The sequence below is a fragment of the Odontesthes bonariensis genome, chromosome 18 (assembly GCF_027942865.1).
Source record: "Odontesthes bonariensis isolate fOdoBon6 chromosome 18, fOdoBon6.hap1, whole genome shotgun sequence".
NCBI lineage: Eukaryota > Metazoa > Chordata > Actinopteri > Atheriniformes > Atherinopsidae > Odontesthes > Odontesthes bonariensis.
Genome location: NC_134523.1, coordinates 16,122,456 through 16,131,674, shown reverse-complemented (window position 1 = coordinate 16,131,674; position 9,219 = coordinate 16,122,456). Strand labels below are relative to the sequence as shown.

General features: G+C 41.4%; 1 protein-coding gene across 1 annotated transcript; it reads left to right on the top strand.

Annotated features, from left to right (window-relative positions):
- The first annotated feature begins 876 nt into the window (after positions 1-876).
- LOC142367814 (uncharacterized) lies at positions 877-7,520 on the top strand. The gene is made up of 2 exons (XM_075449832.1): positions 877-959; positions 3,687-7,520. Exon 2 carries the CDS (start codon positions 3,726-3,728, stop codon positions 5,178-5,180), a length of 1,455 nt encoding a protein of 484 aa, XP_075305947.1. The 5' UTR covers positions 877-959; positions 3,687-3,725; the 3' UTR covers positions 5,181-7,520.
- Positions 7,521-9,219: the final 1,699 nt, after the last annotated feature.

Sequence of the window (9,219 nt, the reverse complement as noted above, 5' to 3'; positions counted from 1 at the left end):
ATTCCTCTTCTCGTTTTGATTAATTTTGCTCTTAACAGGTTTTTTTTTTAATTGATAGCAATAATGATTTTATCATTTATATATGTTTGCCATCAACGATACGTAATATTAGTTTTAATCATTTGTAATTAAGTTGTTGTGGGAGATATTTATTTGCATAGAGAGGCTATATCGGTGTATTTCTAGAGTTATCTTCACTTAACTTGTGAATAAAGTCTAAGAGTAATTGACTCTTATTGAAATGGTCTAAAAGGAGGCAGAGCGTAGATAGATTCACAGTGTTTGGCTGAGGAAGTAGTATATTTACTCATGATAAATACCATCATTCTGTCTTTAATCTAAATTAGATAAATAATACATGCCAACTTTACTATGTGGAGATAAGTTACCATTTACTCCATTACTGTGTTCGTTAAATGTGTATTTTTTTCTCTCGCAGCTGTAAGTACAGCCCTCTCAGGTTTCAAACCAGTTACCACTGTCCTCTGTTGTTGCACCAGAACATTAAAATGTATTTTTCTTGCATGATTGCTGCTAATATAGAAGCTCTGCACTTTGTAGCAGCCACAGGCTTTAGAGGGATGCTGACGCTCACAGCAATACCAATTAATGCAACATAAACCACGTACGTTATAAGGAAATAAATTTATGTTTTATTGAACTAAGATCAAATCGAGATGACAAAATACAATTTCCAAAGGGCGTTTGGGGGAACGAAACCGGGTGAGGAAGGCAGTAAATTATGTTAGAAGATGGCGTTTTATAATACCTGAAAGAAAATGCGACAGAAAATACAACAAGTTACACAATTCAGAGCGCAGAGTGTGTGTCGCTCAGGTGGAACTGAAAGTCTGCGCTGTAGGTTCCTTCAGAGCCTCCAAAACATCACGGACGACCGGAAGCGGTCGCAAATTTGAACAGCCATCTCAGCAACAATAAACGCGCACTTTCACTTTACGGTACGTCTACTGAATCAATATTTTATGAAAAATTAAACAAAAATCTTACAGGGGGTTACTTTCAGGTGAGATACGCACGCTTTCGGTAGCGGTTATTTTTTTAAATCATCTTCACCTTGCTACTTACTCTATCCATCGCTGTCGAGTTTGAAGCTGACTATTACCTGGAGGACAATCTGGTTCATAGTCACGGCAATTATTTTAGGCCCTTAATATAAATAAGTGCATTATGATTCAGTTTCAAACAACAACGCATGAAGTCTTAAGGTTTTTTTTCAGACAAGCTGCTATTTTTTTTTTAAATTGAAAAGATGCCTCCTAAAGATATAAAATGTCTGAATATCTGATTTGCATTCAACGATGTTAATTGTGCTTGGTATTGATGTGACTCCTCAGCACTTGAATGTTGGTGCACTTTCCCGCCGTTGCAAGATTGTAGTCCAGAAAATAGACATAGCCGCTCGGTACCCGTCGGTACCCGTCTGTAGACAACGACTGGGAACTTGTCTTGTTGAGATTTTACGGGCCACCTTAAAAGTGTCGTTATGCCTGCAGAGGGCGTCGTTCAATCGTTTTCAGCTGGCTCATAAATAATAATTCAATCAATTCAGTTAACCATAACGCTGACTGAAACGATATGCTGTAAGATGCATCATAAAATCCGAGAAGTCTGTTTGTGCCTGTGATTCTACTAATGTAATTACAGATGGTCTATAACATCAACAGTTCACGGTAGCAGTTATTTCTTAAGCTGACATTGGTTGTTGTGAAGCATTTAGGCATTTCTGTTAAATGGATTTGGCTCTGCCCACTCAACATTTGATCCGTTGTATTTTATTCTCAAAACATTGTAGGTTCACCCTCCTAACTGCTCTGCCGTGTGCCACTGCCATTTCCCAGCACAGATGGTACAAAATGATGCATTTCTCATTTTTTGGGACTAAGCAGAGCTTATTCGGTTTGCTGCAACTCCTGCCGCAAACATTTACTTGAACGCGGGGAGACTTTGAACTTTAATACCCAGTTTGAATTGAAAAAATACAGCCTGTAAGTGCTTCCGGTCATAAGCTATATAACGGACTGTTAGTGTGTGTTCTGGTGACCTTTCAGCTTAATAAGCTAATGTAAAGTTTGCCAAGCTGCTGGGAAGATGGAGGATACTTGCCAGTAAAGCTGCTCTACGTAGCAGTGTTTTATTTTATATAATAAATGGTATAATAACAGCATTTCCCACCCATTTTTAATGCGTAGGCGGGTGGTCAAAATATATCTGCCAAACCACCAAGATACTTGCATTGATTTGATTCGGCTCCTTCCTGATTAATGCCAACAAACTGCATCAAGACTCACGCTTGCTACTGCAGCCAGTTAGATTTAGGACCTTTAAGCACTTTTTTTTTTTTTTTTTTTTTGCAAAAATGCCTCCAACGATTGTGAATATTATCTGTTTGTCGTGCTGCTCGTCTGCGTTAAACGCATAGAGACCTCATAGCCCTGCATCACCAACAAGAAATGAAGACTTAGATGTTGACTACTTTGACCGCAGTTTGTTCAGTGAGTGGCAGAACGAACCAGAACCGCACAGCAGCTGACGGGTATTCTGTTACAACGCAAATAACGGTGAATGAAAAACATTGACAAGCGAACAAGACGTTCCAAGATGTGTGTAATGTAGCTGGTAAACGTTACCACATCACACATGCTAGAGCTTTAACACTTCTGTCACATTAGTGACAACAGGCTCAAGTCCAAAACGACACATTTTCTGACCCGGCTTGTAGTTTGTAAAGTTTATGTGAGAAAGCAAAGTTTGGTTCTAATAATTCACTCTTCTTAATGGCTCCAGAAATCAGTTATCTTACCTGGGGAACGTTGGCGCATCCAAACATCCAAAATCTTCTCATGGACATATTTATATATATATTTATTTGTTCATCCTTTCTATAATTAGAAGAATCTTTTCTGTTCCGTATCTTTTATCTTCTTGTTTATGTGGGTGTTATACTTTGTGCGTCAGAGTCTGTTCTGTGTATAAATGGTTTAATAAGGATAAATAATGCGATAATTGGAGGCGTTAGGCTATTCCCTCTTAGGTTACATGATTGTTGGGATCAAACTGTGCTACTTTAAGTGGACTGGACACGACAATACAGACCTACATCTGACTTGAAGAAACTTGACAGCTGAAGTTATTTTTGTGAGACTGAAAACAAATTCACTGCATGACTAAATATTTCAAGAGTTATTCACACCGGAGGGGGTATCAGCCTGTGATCATACATTATCTCCAGTGCTGTTTCTGAAATTGATTAGACTTTAGGGTGTTAAAACGTTCATTAATGTTTCATGAATTTACGACCTTCCTACCTGTTTGAATTATTAATTCATGGGTCAGCTTGTAAATAACCAAACATTGCCCTCTACAGGTAGAAAGCCTTTTTTAAGGTGGACTTCATCAATCCCAATAAGAGGCTGTGAATTAAAGTGTTCAGCTATTAATATAAGAGAACAATATGGTAAATGTGTAGATTGTTTTTTATTAGATATTTAGAAATACTCGCGGGGCATTTGCTGTAATATAATATTTAATCTACTGTAATGAATATTCAAGAGAAGCAGCTCCAGTTATATGACACTGGATCTTAAGGAATGACATGTCAGCACTAACTGGCACATCTCTCCTTATTGATTAAAGTATTTTTTCACTTTTCTTTGATCAATGAACAGGTGCGAACTCACAGAGGGCTTCAAGCTGAAGGCAGCAGTATGGAGGAGGAAACTACGATGGCAGAGACAGAACAAGGAGATGCTGTGAACAATGAAGGAGAGACCAGCGCAGGCGAATCCAAAAACAGTCCAGTTAAAAGGGGAAGGGGGAGGCCGCAGGGCTCTAAGAAGCTGAAGGTTTGTGTCACAGACATTAAGCTGACAAAGCTGGTTTCAGCTAATTCCAACGGTGAGTCTGCGCAGCCCCGGAGGGGAAGAGGACGTCCGAGACTCTCGGACGCAAAACGCACAGAGCAGCAAGGGTCAGGAGACGACCCTGCTGATGGGTCTGCGCAAACTCATAGAGGTAGAGGAAGGCCCAAAGGGTCCAAGAGTCAGAGCAGCAATGAAGACAGTTCAACAACAGAAAACTCTCCTCGGAAAAGAGGCAGGCCAAAAAAATCTGTCCTGGTTAGGAAGGCTGCTTCTGAGGATTTACTGAACGGAGGCACCGATGCGCCCAAAAGAGGTCGTCCAAAAGGATCGACGAAGCGTAAGTCAGGAAGTTTAACAAGTGGAGAGGACGAAGAGGGCAGCTCAGTAACTCCTCGGAAAAGAGGTCGACCGAAGGGTTCTCTCAATAAGAAACCCAGGATGGACAGAGGGGTGAGAAGCGAGGGGGAGGCAGAAGCTGTTGAAGGCCAAAACTCACAGAGACGAGAAAGAAGCCGGGAGACGACTCAGGATGCATCGAACGGCACTCGGAGAGGAAGGGGAAGGCCTAGGAAAAGTATTGAACAGAGGAGCGGCGAACAACAAAAACTGACTGCAGATGGCTCCCAGCCGGTAAAGAGGGGAAGAGGTCGTCCGAAAGGCTCTTTGAATAAGAAGCCCCCTGCATATAAGGGGCACGGTAAGGTAGGACGGCCTCGGAAAGTACAGAGTCTCCCTGCAAATGGAAGGAAGCGCGGTCGACCACGACAACAACCAGCCAAGAGGGGAAGACCAAGGAAATACCCTCTGCCATCACCTGAGGAGCTGAAGAAGCCAAAAGTGTGGAAGCCGCTGGGAAGGCCCAGGAAATACCCTCGCGTTGAACCTCCAGAGGGAGCTCCTCCGGCGCCTCGCAGAGGCCGCGGTCGGCCCCGCAAGTCAGAGTCTAAAAAAGGCGCCCACTTACGCAAGAGTTTGCCAACCGCTCCATCCACAACACAAAACCCCAATGAGGAACCTCGGAGAAAGAGAGGCCGTCCCCCGAGTACTGTAAAAAGTGAAGCTGGCGCGCAGAGGAAAAGAGGCCGCCCCAAAGGCTCGGTCAACAAAAGCAAAGCCAGCAGCCAATCGCAGCTCGACAGCACGCCGCCCAACCACTCAAAAGCAGAGAGCGATTTCTCTGCTGCTGGGGCGGAAAGGGAGGCCGAACTGGCCGGGTCCATACCCATCAAGCACGGAGACGATACGGAAGAGACAGTCTTCGTTCAGGACGTAAGCTTTGATATCAGCGACCAGGATTGATGAACGATCCGGTTTGACCAAAAGAAAAAAAAAAAAAAAAAAAAAAATCTGTTGTAGTTATTGCTGTTAACAGAAATGCATTCATGTGAATGAAATAACATGTTTTTAATATTTTGTCAGATGGCTAGATACTCGGCACCTCCTCCGTTCTTCTGACTAACTTGTTCATCTTGTTTATTTTTCTCTTTTTACGCTTTATTTCCGTCATCAGAGGTAAGCAGAAGGTCCTTACAATCTTTAAAGCTTTCAGATGTAGTGTTGTGAGTTTAGTTGTTCCAGTAAAATATCTGAAGGAGAAACGAAGAAGAAAAATCCAAACACACGTCTGTGAAACTAAACTAAGCTTCTGTAGGCGAGTGCCATATTTCTTTTAGCTTTTCTGTTTTGTGGCTTCTGTAAGAAAAAAAATGTGTTTCTTTGGCTTTAGTTTCTGTTTTACGACAAACTGCCGTATGATTGCAGAGCGATGTGGGGCTCAACCCCTCCCACTACACCGTTTTTTTTTTTGGGTGTGATTTCACGGCTGGATGCAGTTCGTTCCCCCAAATCTCAGCTGATTTTGGATGCATCTGCTTATGAGTTATTAGAAATATTGTAACATTGCACAGGAGGGAAAGGAATTTTATATCGAGATGCTGAAAAATATTTTTTTAGACCCTATACTTGGCGTATAGTAGAAGCTGTTTGCCAGATATAGTAAATTTAATCGTGTCTTTAAGTTTCCACAAGATTAGAAAGAGACGGCCCCGAATAAATGTTGCTTTTTCTAACTGTTCTGCCAACAGTTTCACACTTTTTATAAGCTTAAAATGTGATGATCCAGATGGGGTGACGCCCCCACCCCCCCAGTCAAAGTATGCGTTCGCTCTGTTATGCCATGATTAGCAAAGGTCAGATCAAATCAATACAAAGTGGCCCCGAGTGCCATGTTTATCCCAGTTGAAGCTTTTTCATCCCGTTGGGAGGATGTATGGTGTGGGTCAGTGAATGGTTTAATAAGGACTAAAATGCTGGTGAATCACATCTTTTCTGGCGGTTCACCAGCGCTTCTAAAGCACTGTTTACACGGGTCAAAACACCCACTAACGTTTGGCTTTCGAGTGCAATGGGAGCATTTATTCGGGAGTTGGACTGTAGCAGCTGTGAGTTTTATCGGCTCTGACTTCTGTCGATTTTTAACTTTCTACATGACGGCTGGCAGCAGCACCTTCAGTCTCGCTGCGATGGCTGACTGCTGCGGTCCAGTCGTAGGTAATGAAGGAGCCCAGATGTCTCAGAAAGTCCCGATCGTCGGAGATGGTCCACGACAGTCTGTAGGAAACGGCGCAGTGCCACCCTTTGGGCTTACTCCAGATGTAACTCCAGGTCTGTGGCGTCAGCACAATGAGGGTAAAGTCACTATTATTGGCAGCGGTAAAGTATTCAGTCAGCTTGCTTTAGCTGCTATGTCCGTGTTTTAAAAAGTCTTTTTAAACGTGTTACTTTTGGTGTAAAAGATAAAAATCACTTTGTTGGTTTTTCCTTAATTTTCTCACCTCCCTGTGAGTGTTTCTGCTGCCCTAAAGTGGCCAAAAATATCTCATAGTAGGTTTTAGCAACGACTGTCTGCACACGGGGAGAAAAAGGCAACATTTAGCATCACATTCAGTGTTATTTTTTACAACTTTTTCCCAGTGTTTATATGATTTTAATACCTTTTTAAGATTTTATTTAAACTTTATTTAACCTCTGTGAGATTTAGAGTCTGTGTCTCGGGTGTCCGGACAGATCAGCTGTAAAGATGATGTTTGAGGATGACGTCTACGTGTTGTTTTCTCAGTGACATTTCGCAGTTGATCGTGGATTCATATTTGATTTGCCTTATTGCCAAAGCTTTGAATGTACCGCCCATGTTCGTAAAATGCATTCTGAAGAGGGCGAAGCGCTCTGTGTCGTCGTCCTGTCGCTCAACAGGAACATTTGCTCTGTGTACCATTTAGTTTCTGCTGTTGAAGTCATTTTACTGTTTTTCTCTAACTAGCTGTGAGGCCTTCTCTCTTTTTTTTTTCTTTTTAATGTTTCAGGAAATGTCATGAAATGAAAATCGAGCAGTGAGATCATATCACGGTTTTCTTTGTTTCGAGTACCTTGTATCGTGTGACTTGTACACCAATATTACTGATTATTGACAGCTTTGTGAGTCAGAGGAGGAGGTTTCAAACAGAAGTGACATTTGACCTGGCTTTGTGAACTAAATCATTTTAAGTGGATGTTTGTATTTTTGTGTGTTTAAAACAAGAGGCTGATGATTTGTGAGAGTACGGTTGAATTTAAATAAAATGCCCATCGTTTTATTTCCCAGTGTTTTGTACTTGTCTTTTTATTTATTTGAATATTTTATTCCTTTCTAATGTTCACTTCCGGTATAACTTGCTGATGTAGGCTCATACAAAAGCAGTGATTGGCTGTGATATCAGCTCACCAGTCCTGTTTGTGAGTTCACAGCTGGACTATGAACCTGAGTCATTGCTGGAGCAAAGGTGGTTTATTTGGGAGGATGAGTCACTCCAAATCATAAAGCCAAAATGAGTTGCATTCTATGAGGTGAGCCATTTTCCTGGGGCAGTTAGCACATTCAGATCTGTATAAAACAATGGGTGCTACATATCTTCTCTTTCGATCGTGGTCTCTTTATACGGAGAATGAAGAAGATATAAATTTTAGACCCTTGAATGGTGAGTACTATGTCCAGGTTTTAATAATAATGGGACCTTTTGTTGGGTAGCTGTGTTTCAGTGCTGAATAGAGTATAAACAGCATACTATACTTCAGACTAAGTAGCTCGCAGGTAGCCTATAGTTGATTAGGAGCTGCCATGTTTGTAATGTTGGTGTTGAAGAGTAAGAATGTGATGATTGGCACAATAAGTGCACAGACCGCTTACAAAGCAGCAATGTGAAACTGGAGGGGGACCTTCACAGTGACAACAGGGGACTTGGTGAAAGACTAGTTAGAAGAGCTGAATGGCCACATTTCTCAGAAATTAGTTGCTCATTGAATTAAGCATCCCAGGAGGAGATGACTGCCATGTTAGTGTCACGCCACCCAATGATATCGCCAGGTGAGGCAAACGTGCGGACAAACAACACATTTATCACTAGATCATGGTTTTTAAAGGCTGGTATAAATAAAGCTGAGATGAGTCATTTGGATACAAACAGCCAATAGACAGAAAGATCAATATAAATGTAAAGCTAGTCCTATTAGGCCCTGCCACGCTCGTTACATGCTGTGATTGGTTGAATGCAATTATCCGAGCTCAACACAAGTCTAGCCATTAAAATAACTCCATCCACTTCAAAAAATAGCTGAAATCTCACACTCGCATCATTATTTCCACACCATCTCCCACCTCTCATGACCCTTCTCCTGCTGTACTCTGATTCTGACTTTTACTATTCCACGGTCTGTATTTTGATTGGCTTCTATTGATATTAAAGCCACATATTTCACATATAGCAATTTAAACTTAGTAAAACTAAGATTTAACAGAAGAATGTTGTATTATTGCATTAGTTTGAGCTCACTGAAGTAGCAGCTATTTATTAATCAATCAAGTAACCCCTCTCACATTTTACTGGGTAAGGTTGCCTGTTTTGTTTTTATTAAGAGCCAAGTTGCCTGTTTTGTGCTTTTTAATGTATATATATCATCTTTTTGCTTATTTTTTTATGGAGGTTTCCCTCTAAATGACCATGACTGCCATTATGTAAGGCAGTGTCTGCTTTGTTACAGATCTGGGAGCCAAGTTGCTGCAGCTGAACTGAGTGCAACATGGTTCAACAGTTCAGAGCTTTGGAAATAAAGCTGTATGACCTAATTCCTGTTGTGTTTAACTCAGTGAGTCATCTGCTGTCTTTGTTGTGTTGAAGGCGGAACAACCTGTTCCACGAAGAAACGGTGGACTTGCAGCAGATTGAGGTTTATTCAAATTTTATGGGAAAGTTGTGACAAACAGTCCATGCTTTAACTTACCTCTCATGGCAATCGATCTTTTCAT

Bases quoted from the DNA above. Each gene is read 5' to 3' on its own strand.
- LOC142367814 (XM_075449832.1), top strand. From the start codon at position 3,726: ATGGAGGAGGAAACTACGATGGCAGAGACAGAACAAGGAGATGCTGTG.